Source organism: Hemitrygon akajei, chromosome 16 (genome assembly GCF_048418815.1).
Source record: "Hemitrygon akajei chromosome 16, sHemAka1.3, whole genome shotgun sequence".
Lineage (NCBI taxonomy): Eukaryota > Metazoa > Chordata > Chondrichthyes > Myliobatiformes > Dasyatidae > Hemitrygon > Hemitrygon akajei.
The window spans coordinates 63,186,075-63,203,412 of record NC_133139.1 but is presented as its reverse complement, the minus strand read 5'-3'; the positions used below and the strand labels follow the sequence as shown (position 1 = coordinate 63,203,412).

The following is a 17,338-nucleotide window of genomic DNA, read 5'->3' as shown; positions in this document are numbered from 1 at the left end:
CATAGCAAAGTGGTCTCTTTTAGTCTGCTGGGAAATTTTCGGCAGCTTCATAGCTTAAAGTTTACTGGAGAGAATGCTTCAGCTGATACTGAAGCTGCCGAAAAGTTCCCGGCAGAACTGAAGAAAATAATTACAGAAGGTGGTTATTCGTATAAGCAAGTGTTTAACTGTGACGAAATTGCAATTTACTGGAAAAAATTGCCGAGCACCCCAACCTCCGATGACTCAGCCTAACACATCATCAGTGTGCTCGCTGTCTTCCCGATTCCGGTAAGTGAAACTACACTGTACATACATTATTTCTACTTTATATAGGCTGTGTATTTTTATGTGTTATTTGGTATGATTTGGCGGCTTCATAGCTTAAAGGTTACTGGAGAGACTGCTTCCGCTACACTAATAGCGCTATGTAGTGAGATTTTCGCTATGCTAGACAGTACTGCAATGATTGCAGAAAAGTATTTCTACTTTATATGGGCTGTGTATTTATCATATAATTCCTGCTTTTACTCTACGTTACTGTGTTTTTAGGTTTTATGTGTTATTTGGCATGATTTTGTAGGTTTTTTTTGGGTTTGGGAACGCTCTCAAACTTTTCCCATATTAATAAATGGTAAACAGTGTACACTATCTAAATAGAGTCAAGTTAGGAAAAGGGGAAGTACAACGAGATCTAGGTGTTCTTGTACATCAGTCAATGAAAGCAAGCATGCAGGTACAGCAGGCAGTGAAGAAAGCTAATGGCATGCTGGCTTTTATAACAAGAGGAATTGAGTATAGGAGTAAAGAGGTCCTTCTGCAGCTGTACAGGGCCCTGGTGAGACCCCACCTGGAGTATTGTGTGCAGTTTTGGTCTCCAAATTTGAGGAAGGACATTCTTGCTATTGAGGGAGTGCAGCGTAGGTTCACAAGGTTAAATCCCAGAATGGCGGGACTGTCATATGTTGAAAGATTGGAGCAACTGGGCTTGTATACACTGGAATTTAGAAGGATGAGAGGGGATCTGATTGAAACATATAAGATTATTAAGGGATTGGACACACTGGAGCAGAAAGCATGTTCCCGCTGATGGGTGAGTCCAGAACTAGAGGCCACAGTTTAAGAATAAGGGGTAGGCCATTTAGAACTGAGATGCAGAAAAACTTTTTCACCCAGAGAGTGGTGGATATGTGGAATGCTCTGCCCCAGAAGGCAGTGGAGGCCAAGTCTCTGGATGCATTCAAGAGAGAGTTAGATAGTGCTCTTATAGATAGCGGGGTCAAGGGATATTGGAAGAGGACAGGAACAGGGTACTGATAGTGTATGATCAGCCATGATCACAGTGAATGGTGGTGCTGGCTAGAAGGGCCGAATGGCCTACTCCTGCATCATTGTCTATTGTAATTGCTTATTCACTTTATGACATTCTGGCTTATGAACCATTTCATAGGAATACTCTACCTTCAGATAGCGGGGGAAACCTGTATCTGAAAGAAAATGAATGTCAGGGGTGCATTTGGTGACATATATGGATAATAAATTTACTTCAAATTTTGAACTTTGATTGCGAGAAGGTGGCAGTGCACAAATGGCCCATTGATTAGACGGTGAATTGATTTTGGTCCCCTAATCTGAGGAAAGACATTCTTGCCATAGAGGGAGTACAGAGAAGGTTCACCAGATTGATTCCTGGGATGGCAGGACTTTCATATGAAGAAAGACTGGATCGACTAGGCTTATACTCACTAGAATTTAGAAGATTGAGGGGGGATCTTATTGAAACATATAAAATTCTAAAGGGATTGGACAGGCTAGATGCAGGAAGATTGTTTTCAATGTTGGGGAAGTCCGGAACGAGGGGTCACAGTTTAAGGATAAAGGAGAAGCCTTTTAGGACCGAGATGAGGAAAAACTTCTTCACACAGAGAGTGGTGAATCTGTGGAATTCTCTGCCACAGGAAACAGTTGAGGCTGGTTCATTGGCTATATTTAAGAGGAAGTTAGATATGGCCCTTGTGGCTAAAGGGATCGGGGGTATGGAGAGAAAGCAGGTACAGGGTTCTGAGTTGGATGATCAGCCATGATCATACTGAATGGTGGTGCAGGCTCGAAGGGCCGAATGGCCTACTCCTGCACCTATTTTCTATGTTTCTAATTCACACTCAGTGACCATTTTATTAGATACACCTGCTTATTATGCAAATATCAAATCAGCCAATCATGTGGCAGCAACTCAATACATAAAAGCATACAGACATGGTCAAGAGGTTCAGTTGTTCAGAATAAATATCAGAATGGGGAAGAAACATGATCTAAATGACTGATTTTAGAATGATTGTTGGTGCCACGTGAAGTGGTTTGAGTATCTCAGAAACTGCTGATCTCTTGGGATTTTCACCCACAGTAGCTATTAGCAATAGTAATTCCCAAATGGGGTGGTTATGTGTCTTAAGGGGGCATTAGGGGAAATAGAAGTCGTCAGGGGGCGTTCAAGATTCTTGGGGGAGTACACAGGAACTGTGTAAGCTAGGTTTAAAGACAAATAAAATACTAAAGCAGAATAATTTTTCTCATGTTAGCATATGGTAGACATGCTTTCACACTATGGGGGTGCCGGTATGTATATTGCGTCTAAGAGAGACATTGGCAAGTATGAAGGTGCTTTAGGGAAGTGTTGGCAAGTATGAAAGTGTTTTAGGAGGGTCCTTGGGCTATATAAAAAAATAAGATTGGGAAACACGGATCTAGATTTTACAGGGAATGGTACGATAAAACAAAAACCATCCAGTGAGCAGCAGTTCTATGGGTAAAGATGCCTTGTCAGTGAGAGAGGTCAGAGGAGATTGACCAAACTGGTTCAAGCTGACAGGAAGGTGACAATAGTTCAAATAATGATGTGTTACAACAGTGGTGTGCAGAAGAGCATCTCTGAACACACAACACAAACCTTGAAGTGGATGGGCTACAGCAGCAGAGAACCATGAACATACACTCAGTGAGTGTACATCACCACCAGGTTGAGTACAAAGAACTGACTAAATAGGAAGCTGGTTCCAGCAACAACACAAGCCAAAAGCATAAATGAACTTCCCATGAAAGAAGCCATTCACTAAAATAATCTAGGTATCAGCTAGCAGGGTGTGACCTCTAGACTGTAATATAACCTCAAAGAGCCAGTATATTTAGATGTTATTCAAAGTCTGCATTGAGTTGCATGACCTGAATACATCTGGATGATTTGCCTTGTAAAACTGACTGCAATTTATTGTTGTTTCTACAGCAACTATTGGATTCTTTCTCTTGCCAGGTTACTTAGCTAAATTTCAGCAGTCTAGCTAAATAAAACACACTGCATGAAAGTTTAGTGTTTCCAATTGTGGTGTAAAAGGCATGAACCCATGAACACTCTCACTACTTTTACTCTTCTTTCCACTACTTATTTAATTTATAATATTTTTCTATGTATTGCACAGTATTGCTGCCACAAAACAACAAATTTCATGACCAATGCCAGTGATAATAAACCAGATTCTGAATCTGGGGAGTATCAATTTACCTGAAGTGACAGTCCAATCCCACCTAACTTTTCACAAAGATATTCAGCTCTGGTTACACTAACTGTAGGTGGGCACTTGCCAGAACCACCCTTCCAGAGAGCTATCTTTTTCCAGTCAGCACATGAACAGCTTCATAAATGAAATCAGAAATCTAGTACTGCTGACATTAAACTTGTTTTTAAAGGGGTCAAAATGGATCAAGATAAAAAACACAAGGGACAATAAAACAATTGATCAATATAATTCTTGTTAAGTAGTGAGAGCAGACAATACCATGGGTGCAAGTAATCATTAGCCAGCATCAACTTAACAATTATAGTTGCATAGCCCAACTTGTCTATGTCGACCGTAAGACAGAGGAGCAGAATCAGGCCATTCAGCCCCTCTAGTGTGCTGCAGCATTCGATCGTGGCTAATTTATTTATTCTCGCAACTCCATTCTCCTGCCTTCTCCCTATAACCTTTGATGCCTTTATTAATCAAGAAACTATCAACCACTATTTTAAATATCTCCAGTGACCTGGCTTCCTCAGCCATCTGTGGCAATGAATTCCACACATTCCCCACCTTCCGGATGAAGAAATTCTTCCTCGTCTGTGTTCTAAAGGCTCTTTTCAAAGGCTGCGCCCTCTGGTCCTAGACTCACTCATGGAAACATCCTCCCCATGTCCACTCTTTCAATAGATCCCCGTCATCCTTCTGAATTCCAGAGTCATCAAGCACTCCTCACACCTTAACCCTTTCGTTCCCAGGATTTTTCCCATTATGCCTCTCTGTACTAATCCCATTTCCCCACATTAGGCCTCTACCTTTCATTTCCAAGTACCTGTCCAACTGCTTTTTATTACGTCCTCAACAGTTACACTGAATGGAACTGTCATACACACTTGCACTTTCACAACTTAACATCAAACCAAGTGGAAGGCAGCTACTAGAAAGCCAACACATTGCTTATCTGTATCTTGATAAGTGGGAGGAAAACTAGGGTGGTTAAGGTGGCATATTGTTTGTTTGCCTTTATTTGTCAGGGGGACTGAGTTCAAGGGCCATTCTACAAAGCCTCAGTTACACCACACTTGGAATATTATGTTCAGTTATGGTCACCTCATTATAGGAAGGATATCAAAACTTTGGAGAGGGTGCAGAGGAGATTTATGAGGTTGCTGCTTGGATTAGACAGCATGTCTTCTGAGCAAGTTAGAACTTTTCTCTTTGGAACTAAGGAAGATGAGAGGAGACTTGACAGAGGTGCACAGATGATAAGAGGCATGGAGTGGACAGCCCAAGTCTCCTTCCCAGAGTGACAATAGCTAATATCAGAGGACATTGCTTTCGAAGAGTTTAGGGGAGATGATAGAGTATTTTTTAAGCACAGGAAGTAGTAGGTACTGGAATGCATTGCTGGGGAGTCATGATTGAGGCCAATATAATAGGGACATTTAAGAGATTCTTTGATATACATGATATAAATATATGACCAGTCCTTCACAGCCACTGTGTCTGAATTTTGGCATGCTGTGGGAGTAGCTTGAGCAGAAGGGCTGCCATGATTCAAGGCAACTCACCATCACCTTCTCAAAGGGAATTACGTTTGCATAATAAATGACTGTTTTACCAGCTGCGCCTAAATCTAAAGACAATGAATAAGAGTCATGGAGCACTGCAACATAGAAATAGTCCTTTGGCCCATCTAGTTGGTGCCAAAATGTTATTCTGCCTAGTCCCATCGAGCTGCTCCTGGACCATAGCCCTCCACACCCCTCCCATCCAAACTTCCCTAAATTGAATCTACATCCACCACTTCTGCTGGCAGCTCGTAGCACACTGGCATCACCCTCTCAGTGGAAAAAGCTCCCCTTCAGGTTCCCCTTAAACATTTCATCTTTTATTTACCCTGTGACCTCTAGGTCTAGTCTCACCCAGCTTCACAGGGAAGAGTCTACTTTCATTTGCCCTATCTATACCCCTCTTAATTTTGTATACTTCTATCAAATCTCCCCTCATCTCCTACACTCCAGGAATAAAGCCCTAACCTATTCAACTTTTCCCTATAATTCAGGTCCTCAAATCCCGGTAACATCCTTATAAATTTTCTATGCACTCTTTCAATCATACTGATATCTTTCAATTAGGTAGGTAACCAGAACTGCATACAACTCTCCAACGTCTTATAGAACTCCTGTACACAATATTCTCATTTATGAAGGTCAACGTGACAAAAGCTCTATGACCCTATCAGACGCGACACTTTCAAGGAATTATGGACCTGTATTCCTAGATCCTTCTGATTTACTGAAAGTTCAGTTAAAATAAAGCCATCTCCATATTTGAGCATAGACTTTTTAAAAAGTGTTTTCAAAAAAGTATAATAATTTGAATCAAACAATTTAATAAAACATCCTGGGAATTTAATGACAAAAATATACAAGGGTGCAGAAAAGATGCAGAAAGTGTCAATGAGAGTGGAAGACTTGAGTTATAAGAAGAGACTGGATAGGCTGTGACTGTTTTCCTTGAAGAGAAGGAGGCTGAGGGATGACCTTACAGAAATATATGAAATCATGAGAGGGTGCAGATATGGTGAATCGTCCCACTCTTTTTCCCAAGGTTGGGAAGTATCCAACGAGAGAGCATAGATTTAAGATGAGAGGAAAGATTTAAAAGAATCCTGAAGGGCAACTTCAAAGGTAGTCTATGGAAATAGCTAACAGAGGAAGTTGTCAAGGCAGGCACAAGTACAATGCTTAGAAGACATTTGGACATCTACATGGATAGGAAAAGTTTAAACGGAAGTAATACCAAATGCAGGCAAATGATACATTCCAAGATGTCAAAGAGACATCATGGATAGCACATACTGTACAAACTAGGTTAATGAGCTTGTTTCTGCAACTAATTTCAGTATCAGACAATTAAGTAACTTTGAAATAAGATTGCAGTTTCCATTGGCTGTGTTGTAGATAACACACAGAATTGTACTGTGAACAGGGAAGGAATTTGGCCCATTGACCTTATGCTAACACCTTGTAAGTCTATTGCCCTCTGAGTTGGTCCCAGCTACAGTTCCTGAGCTGTACTGTGTTAGGTAACGTACTAACACCATTTATCTCACAAAGCAATGGTTGAAGAGAGCTTGAAGTGTGTGATGCATTTTCTGAGGCAGGCTCTGTACTATCATGCGAGAAGAAAGTACACAGCTTCAGTGTGAAATTATCCTTATTCTTATCCTTTTGAAAACATGGAGTAAGAAATATAATTCCACAGGATTTATCTACTATGAAACTGAAATGAATGGTAAATTAGGCATCATTAAAGCTCTTGAATTAAATATGGTTGCTAGGATACAGTAATAACATTTTGCACATGGGAAAAGGGATGACATTTAATATTGGAGACAAATGATTAGAGATATGTTTTTGCTACTTTCTGAATCACATCTATTGACATTTAAAATGTAATGTGGTACATCTTAATTCTGTACCTGACAAGTATCATCTAGATACTGTAGGAATCTGGAGAGAATCTGTAAAGAATGATGGTTACACACTCCTATGCACCACTTTCAGATTTCTGAACAGTCCATGAATACTACTTCCAGAAGACCACAAACACAGGAACGGTATTAGACTATTAAACCCATTGAGTCTGCTCTGGCTTTCGATTATGGCTGATTTATTTTCACCCTCAACTCCATTCTCCGGCCTTCTTCCCATAACCTTTGACACCCTTACTAATCAAGTCCCTATCAACCTCCACTTTAGATATAGCCAATGATTTGGCATCCACAGCTGTCTGTGGCAAGGAATTCCATAAATTCACCAGCTTCTGGATACAGAAATTCCTCATCTCTGTTCTAAATGGGACTTCCTTCTATTATGAGGCTGTGCCCTCTGGTCCTTTACTCTCCCACTAATGGAAACATCTGCTCCACATCTACTCTATACAGGTGTCCCCCCCCCCCCCCTTTACAAAGGTGGAGCATTCCTATGAAACCTTGCTCAAGACGAAATGGCGTAAAGCCAAGAACCATTAACTTATATGGGAAAAATTTTCGTAAAAGCGAAAATCCTCTTTGTAATGCGTAAACAGGTTACTAATATAGGTCTTTTGTAAAAGCGAAGTGGAGTAAAGCGAACATTTGTAAAGCGGGGTGGAGGGGGGGGGGACACCTGTATTCTCTTTTTTGCATTATTTACATATTTTGTGATTTATAGTAATTTTCATGTATTGCATGGTACTGCTGTGGAAAAAGCAATAAAAGTCACAACTTACATCAGCAATAATAAACCTGATTCTCATTCTTTGGCTTGTTAACTAGGTAGCATTTATTTCTAAGTCTGAAGGTATAGTGTTCCACTTATAGCCTGACAAAAGTAGTCAGACCTGAAGGATTTAGATTCAAGCTGTGAAACATTAGAAACAGGAGCACGAGTCGGTCATCTGATCCATTAAGCCTATTCCTCAGCTGATCTAGCCATGGACTCAACTCCACCTGTCTGTCTTTTACCCATAATAAAAATTTAATTGTCTTAAATATACTTAATGAAGTAGCCTCTACTGCTTCCCTGGCACAGAATTCCACAGATTCACTACTCTTTGAGAAAAACAGTTCAACCTCATCTCCATCTTATGTCTATTCTTCCTAATCTTGAAGCTATGTCTCCTAGTGCTAGTCTCAATCATCAATGGAAACAACTTTCCTGCCTCCATCTTATCTATTCCTTTCATAACTTTGTTTCTCTAAAATCCCCTTTCATTCTTCTGAATTCCAGGTGTAGTCCCAGCAGCTCAATCTCTCCTCATAGGTTAACTCCCCTCATCTCCGGAATCAGCCCAGTGAACCTGTGCTGCACTGCCTCCAAAGCAAATGTAGTCTCCTTCCTTTAGAGTCCCTTTTCAAAGACCAGAACTGCTTAGAGTACTGCAGGTGTGGACTCACCAGTATCTCGAACAGCTGCAGCATAACTGCCCTGCTCTTAAATTCAATCCCTCTAGCAATGAAAGCCTCGTGACCTGCTGCACAATAGTGTGCTGCAATCTTACAAGATTTAAATAATCTGATCGTCTATTTTTCCTTCCAAAGTGAATGACTTGTTACCACATCTTTCACGCTTTTGCCAACTCACTCAACCTATCTACATCTCTTTGCAGACCTTCCACATCTTCTGTGCAATTCTTCAATGTAAAATGAGTTTCTGTAACAGAAGCACCATCCAATGGTAAAGAAAGTCATATTTAACACAATTATTACAATCCAACGGCCTTCAATGAGCTTCAGTATGGGTATACTACTTTCCCTCCTTTCAATTACTTGGGACTCATACAGAAGTACAGCACAGAAACAGGCCCTTTAGCCTACCAAGTCCACTCCAAACCATTTAAACTGCCAACTCCCATCGACCTGCACCTCTACCATCCATGTACCAATCCAAATTTTCAATGTTGAAATTGAGCTCATTGCACTGGTGGCTCATTCAACACGCTCATGACTGTACTACTGTCCTGTGCTACTATAACCATATAACAACCACAGCATGGAAATAGGCCATCTCGGCCCTTCTAGTCCGTGTCGAACGCTTACTCTTACCTAGTCCCAGCAACCTGCACTCAGCCCATAACCCTCCCTTCTTTCCTGTCCATATACCTATCCAATTTTACTTTAAATGACAATACCGAACCTGCCTCTACCACTTCTACTGGAAACTCATTCCACACAACTACCACTCTGAGTAAAGAAGTTCCCCCTCGTGTTACCCCTAAACTTGTGCCCCCTTACTCTCAACTCATGTCCTCTTGTTTGAATCTCCCCTACTCTCAATGGAAAAAGCCTATCCATGTCAACTCTACCTATCCCCCTCATAATTTTAAATACCTCTATCCAGTCCCTCCTCAACCTTCTACACTCTAAAGAATAAAGACTTAACTTGTTCAACCTTTCTCTGTAACTTAGGTGCTGAAACCCAGGTAACATTCTAGTAAATCTTCTCTGTACTCTCTCTAATTTGTTGACATCTTTCCTGTAAATTCGGTGACCAGAACTGTACACAATACTCCAAATTTGGCCTTACCAATACCAATTACTGTGTTTCTAAATTAGTTATCATGAAAGATATTCACTGCCATACAAGTGGTTGTGTTTCTGTCACTAGGACTACACGTCCAGTGGGTCTCAAGACTGAGGCTGTTTCTTTCCAATGATCATTTAAAGGAGTCTAAGGGAAAGAAAGCATAATGAGAGGTCATGGGTCTAATATTGCTATGACTACATATCTGCGTTTCGATCTAATGGCCATCCAAACGCGTGTGGGGAAAAGGAAAGGGAATGAGAAGTAATCAGTCTTGGAGCCTTTATCTTACATCAACAACATAACTGTTGTGTTTCTCTGGACTATAAACCAGCAGTGTTTGAATTTTCAGTCTTCTTTTACATATCAACCATCACAGAGTTAACCAGACCATAACAACAAATCATCAGTGCCCCACAGTACAAGAGTGCAAACCAGATTAATAAAACAACAACAGCAACGCACCTTGAAACTTTCTTCAAAGTAGTTGTGTTCTGTCAAGAACATTGCATAATTGATGATGATTTGAGGTGTAGCAATTCGGAGATCTATAATCCTGTCATACACGGCCTTCGTGGACTAAAAAGCAAAATATAACAATGAATAGATTATAAAAATGTTTCTCAAAAAGAGAATGTTCTTCTTTAAAACTTGCAAAAGAGAACAATAGCATTTTAGTGCTCAATATCACAAGTTACTTTGTTTTTAAAACATTTTAGCCTTTATTTCATGATCACATTTTATCCTTAACACAAGACATATCACCAACCTGCAGTCAGAATGAAGATTACAAATTTTAACAATCATAATGGAACCTACTTTATGCCTCAGGGTTGTTAATAACAGCTTAAATGCTGCCATACTATCATTTGAATAATTCTGGTTCTTATTTTGTCTGACAGGGTCTCTATCCAATGGTGCCTCTTGGAATTATGATGTGACTGACTCATTGAACAGGCTTGAGGGACACGACTGCAAGAGGCCACAGAGGGTTGTAGACTTAGCCAGCTCCATCACAAGCACAACCCTCCCTACCATCGAGGACTTTGTTAAGAGCCTATACCTCAAGAAGACGGCATCCATCACTAAAGATCCTAAACATCCAGAACGTGCACTCTTCTTGTCACTGCCATTGGGGAGGAGGTACAGAAGCCTGTAGCTCCAGACTCAATGATTCAGAAACAGTTTCTTCCCTTCAGATTTCTGAATGGTCCATGAACACTATATCTTTATTCCTGTTTTGCACTATTCATATTTGTAATTTATAGTAATTTTATATCTTTGCACTGTACTATCACAAAAAAATTCACATCATACAAGTCTGTGAGAATAAACCTGATTTTGATTCTGAATGGCCATCTCTAGGTTCCTACTATTTATCATGATAAAGTCATTAAGTTCTTTGTCTATGGTTTTAATAAGGCAGATACAATGGTATGGAACTGAAATTCCATTCGAATTTCACTTCCATTTACTTCCCGGGGGGGGGGGGGGGGGGGGGAGGGGAATACAAAAAAAAACATACCTGCTACCAGCCATAATACACATCAGGTGCACAGCCAAGCATTAATATGCAGGCAGTACAGGAGACGTGTGCTACTGTAAAACAAGAACTGCAGATGATTTACATGAATCAGAATCAGACTTATTTTCACTGACAAACATTGTGAAATTTGTTGTTTTGTATGTATGCAATACATACATTATAAATCACTATAAAATATATAAAGATATATAGTGGACTCAGGTTAATTGGGCCGTCGGTTAATTAGAGCAACTGCTTATTTGAGCCAACTCTTAAAGATCAAAAACTAATGGAGAAAATAGCTCGGATTCCCTTCATTTATTTGGAACACTATGCCATTTAATTGGGGCAGGACACTGTTGCCAAACAGTTTCTAACTAGCATCAGTTGCGTGCGCTTGTGTGGCCATCAGACACTATACTGCGCTTAGAATGAACAGATTTTAAAATAGTATCAGTTGCACGTGTGTCCAAAAAGCACCAATTCTGTCACTGATAATTGGTGAGAAATAAGAAGCAAGACAATTCAGAATCATTTTGTTCACTGTACTTTCAAGCATTCTGGCTTAGAGAAGGCAGAAACAGCCGGGAAAATGAAACAATTTTACTACTAAGTTAGGATCTATAAAGAATTTCAAAGTATCAACAATCACCTTGAATGTTTCGATGAAAGTGAAGGTTTGGAAGATGTAATCATTGAAAGGATTGTATGAAGGCAATCCATTATTTACACAAGGTGTCTGCGCTGATTTTGTTCACTTAGTCAATCAAAAGAACACAATGACATACAGTGGATCAATCCCTCTTTTGATAACTATTAGGGATTAAACACAATTTTACAGTACAGGCAGTCCCCGAGTTACGAATGTCCAACTTACAGACAACTCATACTTACGAACGGAGGGAGGAGAACGTCGTCCGCCATTTTAAGTCAGATCATGACGCCGTCCGCCATTTTAAGTCATTACCATTAACATTGTGTTGAGTGTGTAACTTCGTATTTGGCTTAAATATTTCTTAGCAAGATTCACCCTGACATACCCCTCTTTTCCAGTCAGCACCGCCCCTCACTTGTCCCATTTAACTTGTCTCAGTGCAGGTGGACTTTAGGACCCGGAGCAGCACAACACCTGTCACCTGCGGCTGCTGCTGTATTTTTTTTTATTAAGTGTGATCGTGAACAATAGCCAGATCAGAAATGCTGATCAAGTCAACTAGTTCCTAAAGAGAACTCTGATAGGCCAATCAGACCGTTCACTGGTGCTCAGCTATAGAACATAAAATCGCAAGTTTTCTGTTCCATTGACAGAAAATGACGCAATTGAAAATAAAGTGGAAATACTGTAAGTGATTGGAAAGAGGCAAAACGCCATCGGTCATTGGAAAAGCTTTAGGCTACTTTCGGTCAATGATCGGAACAACTTTAAAGGATACAGGTAAAGGATAAAGTGAGAATAATGGAGCATGTGAAAGGCCCTGCCCTGATGAAAGCTAGTTATTATTAAGCAACGCAGTGGTTTAATTATTGAAATATATGTTTCTTAAGTGTTTTATATGCATAGAAAGGTAAGGTATTTACTATATACTAAGACAAATGTTTGACTAACAGATGCTAAATAATACCGGATGTCCCTGTTCCGACTTATATACAAATCCGACTTAAAGATGGACTCAGGAACAGAACTCGTTCGTAACCTGGGGACTGCCTGTACTGTAGTAGTATTGATAGAATTCTAATTTGTTCTGTTTTTCATTTAAATACATTTTTAAACGCAATTAAATGGTACTTTGTCTTTTTTAACTATTTTCGTGAAATGTAATTGGGGCAGGGATGGGGGCACACACACACACAGCAAAAAGAGAGGAAAAGTAGCGAGGTAGTGTTCACTGACTGTTCAGAAATATGATGGCAGAGGAGAGGGGAAGGGAGTTTCCCTAAAATGCTGAGTGTGAATCTTCAGGCTTCTGTCCCTCCTACCTAATGGTAGTAATGAAGAGAGCACGTCCTGGGTGAAGGTGCCCTTGATGGTGGGGTGGTGAGTGCCCATGATGGACAAAGCTTAGTCTGTATTTCATCTCTGCATTCTCTCCCCACCCCACCACAGCCCATACCAGAAGATGATGTAACTCGTTAGAGTGCTCTCCACAGTACATCTGTAAAAATATGCTAGACAGCAGGTACTCTCTGAGCTGAAACGGGACATTTATTCGATAACCTCACCCTTTAAAGGACATGCACTCACATATTAAGCTGCCACAGCATTTTGCAAGGATTTCATTTCATGGCCACCTACAAACTTTCCCATGTTCTTTCACTCCCCATCCAACTATCCACTGCCTGTGCAGGTAACAGAATTCTGACTACAGGACATGTAGAGAGAAATTAAAGAATTAGTGTAACTGAAACACAGAACTAATCAACTGACAACAACTCCTCAAAATGGCAATATTGGCCTCCTTTTGCCAGAATCCACAGAACGGACTGGACACAGTACATTGCTAAGATGAGAAAATCTACAGATGATTGTGTTAGTACTTCGCTCTCTTTTGGCACCACATACTTTTAATATTCTTATAAAGCAAGTTTTTACATCATGCACTGTACTGCTGTTGCAAAAGAACAAATTTCATGACAAGTGTCAGTGATAATAATCCTGATTCTCATTCTAGAAGAAACAATTCACACCTGTTGGTGTAAACAGCAAACAGCAGCTGGTACGTCTCTAACTTTACAGTTCCAATGTGTCCATTCATTCGTGCCTATCTTAAACTTCTTCATTACTTCTTAAATGGTCATATTTTTAAAGACATCTAATACACTGGTTCATAATGTGGAAGCCAAGATAGAACAGTACAGCTCATGATATCCATGCCAAACACAATGCTGAATTAAATCAATTCTTTTCTGTCTGCACATGATCTGTATCCTCCATTCCCTGCTGGTCTGTTGGATCAGATTTTTTGAACTACGCTCCTAAACTGTGGAGTTCAATACCTAAAACTCGGAGATGCAGACTCAGTTGACACTTTTAAGTTCCAGCTCAAAACCTACTTACTTAACCTTGCTTTTAATGAACATCTTTCTATCTTTTATTTTCACGTTTGCACTTTATCCCACTACAACATCTGTATGAAAAGTGCTCTATAAACAAGACGTTATTATATTCACATGTCTATCTTAATGGCACTATTGCATTTGCCTCCACCACCACTCCTGGCAGCCCATTCCAGGCATCCTCTACGTTGTGTTAAAATTTGCCTTGCACATCTCCTTTAAACCTCCCTCACCTTAAGTGCATGCAACTGTAGTATTAGACATTTCTATTCTGGGGAAAAACAGATGCAGAATCAAAATCAGCTTTATTATCACTGACCCACAGGTGAAATTTGTTGTTTTGTGCAGCAGTACAATGTAAAGACATAAATTTCCAAATAAATAGTAAAAAAAAATTACAATTAGTGTTCATGAATTCATGGACCGTTTAGAAATTTGATAGAAGGGAAGAAGCTGTTCCTGAATCATTGGATGAGAGTCTTCAGGTTCCTCTACCACTTGCTGATGGCTGAAGCAAAAGGGCATGTGACTAGCTAACCTATCTATCTATGCCTCTCATAACTCTAAAATCCTAAACTTAAAAGTTTATAATCTTTATAGATTTTGGTGGAGGGGCTGAATAGTAAAGGCAGCAGAGGGGGGCAGCAAACTTTAAGAGTGGTGGTGTTTGATGTACTAATCAAGACAGCTGCAGTAAGTCACTCCTTAGCTTAAGTAAGTAGCAAAATAATTGAATGAAAATTTCTCATCAGGTGAGAGAGAATAAGGTGCAAGGCTATTGAAGCATTAGGAGGAGACACTGATGGAGTTGTTCTGTTAAGGTCAAAGATAGACTCAATGAATCAAGCATTCTCCTTCCATGCATAGGGGGAAAAAAGCTAAAATTTGATTAAAGGAATTTAAATTTTGAACCCTCTATTCTGAATACATTGATGTAATACATATAAACTATAGCTCATTGAGTTAATACCAGCGACAAACTAGAGCAAATAAACCGCACAATTAAAACTCATACTTAAGCACTCTCCCATCAGACTTGCATTTGCATGTAGAGCAAAAAAATAGAAGAACTTATCCTTTAGTCACCTTGAAAGTGCCGAGACTCTCCTCCAGATCTGCTAACATGGACCAGACTTTCAACGACTTGTAGATCCTGTTCTGGACAGGCTCTGTCGAGTCAAAGTACTCGGCCCTCTTTGCTGGTACTGCAGTTGCTCTCTGTGGAGGTAAGGAATACAGGATAAAGATTTTGCAACACACACAAAATCCTGGAGGAACTTAGCAAGTCAGGCAGCATCCATGGAAAAGAATAAGCAGCTGACATTTCAGGCCAAGACGCTTCTTCAGGATAAAAATTATTGTTGGCCCTCTGCTCCTGCACGTCTTTATGCACATAAAGTTAGAATTGGACAAAGAGAGACAGAAACCTGAAGAGGGGTACAAATAATCATACACACAGTAAATTTCATACACATATACACAACAGTAGCTCTTTGTTAACACACACAGCATTGCAACCTACTAAGTCCGTGCCGATCATCAGGCACTCATTTAAACTAATCTCATTATATTCTCTCCACGTTCCCATCAATTCCTCCCAGTGTCTACCACTCACCTACACACTAGAGACAATTAAGAGCAACCAATTAACCCACTGACCCATCATATTAGGGACCCATTCAATAGTCTTATAACAGTAGCTGCCCTTGAGCCTGGTGACACGTTTGTCGGCTGTTGTATTTTCTCCCTGATGGGAGAGGGGAGAAGAGTAAAGGGTGTGGTCTTTGACTCTGCTCTCTGCTTCACTGAAGAAGCAAGTGTCTAAAGACTAGTTGATTTACATCTACAAATTAGAGAGTCAATTACAGAGTATTAATCAGATATGTTTTAATGACAATCTGGTAGCTTATGTAGACAATCACTACCAACACCAATTATTAGTTGATTTTTAATCTACAAATTACAGAGTATTGAGTTTAAATTCTAAATCTATTTGACTAGATGTAACTTGAGCTCATACCTCTCGTGCAATAGTAACTCGATAACTGACCATCTTCTATTAGTGTGCACCATAGTACTCATGAATGGAGTACAATGTCCGCACAAAGAGATACAGATAGAAGGCCTAGACAGAGTGGATGAGGAGAGGTTGTTTCTCAGAATAAAATGACGTCCCTTTAGAACAAACACAAGGAGGTACTTCATTAGCCAGAGGGTGATGAATAGGTGGAATTCATTGTCACAGAGAGCTGAGGAGGCCAAGTCATTAGGTATATTTAATGGGGAGGTCGATATGTTCTTGATCAATAAAGACATCAAAGATTATGGGGAGAAACCAGGAGAATGGGGTTGAGAGGGATAATAAATCAGCCATGATGGAATGGCAGAGCAGACTCAACAAGCCGATGGCCTAATCATGCTCCAATATCTTATCATTTTACGGAATGCCTTACACACTCAATGACTAGGAAGAATCAATCCAATGTAATTGTGCTTCATGGTAACACTAATTCAAAGCTGTCATAAGAATGATGAGAGCAGTTATATTTTTTCCCCATAGACAATTCCATGAAATGTGGAATAACTTATTCAGATCATTGAGATTAAAGCTCTGAAGACTGATAATTATTTGAAAAATGAGAGAAAGCATAGAAAAGATTGCAATCATAAACATGTGAATATTTGATGGAATAATCAGAGATGATGATTTCTCTTGTGTGCAGAGTCCAGAAGTAAAGGTACTAATAAATCCAAGAGGGAATTTGGGAGAAAAATCTTCATCAAGGGAGTAATTAAAGCTGTTATAGTAACCAGTAACTGAGGCAAAGTGGAGATATAATAAAGCGGAGCTAGAGAATGCAGGGGGTTAAAATTGTTAGAGAAATATGTAAAGGATATGTAAATTTTATGTAAATATTTACAGAAGCGTACAAACAATCAGCCCAATCTGACAAAACACCACAGAAGACTTGCAATTTTGGGACATTAAAATGCTTTAAAGCTAATGAAGGAAATACCTATAATTTATTTGCAAAGCAGATGGAGAGTGTGTGTATTTTAAGTCCCTGTAGCTCATTGAAGGGCTTGGGACTGCAGCTGATCCACTAGAGCAGGAATCTGAACATAGAGCAGTACAGCACTGGAACCAGCCCTTCAGC

At 39.9% G+C, this 17,338-nt stretch overlaps 2 protein-coding genes across 2 annotated transcripts in view; one reads left to right on the top strand and one right to left on the bottom strand.

The window, feature by feature from the left end:
- The window catches only part of camsap3 (calmodulin regulated spectrin-associated protein family, member 3), a 290,431-nt gene extending 279,337 nt beyond the window's left edge, over positions 1-11,094 (top strand). The window contains exon 19 of the mRNA XM_073069025.1: positions 10,504-11,094. Within this exon, the coding sequence (XP_072925126.1) occupies positions 10,504-10,542 (39 nt within the window). The 3' untranslated portion in view covers positions 10,543-11,094. The remainder of the gene's footprint in view (positions 1-10,503) is intronic.
- Positions 1-17,338, bottom strand: part of xab2 (XPA binding protein 2) — a 78,993-nt gene that overhangs the window by 26,203 nt on the left and 35,452 nt on the right. Inside the window, exons 11-12 of the mRNA XM_073069026.1 lie at positions 15,267-15,398; positions 10,067-10,180 (exon numbers count right to left, since the gene is read on the bottom strand). Coding sequence (XP_072925127.1) covers positions 10,067-10,180; positions 15,267-15,398 — 246 coding nt within the window. The remainder of the gene's footprint in view (positions 1-10,066; positions 10,181-15,266; positions 15,399-17,338) is intronic.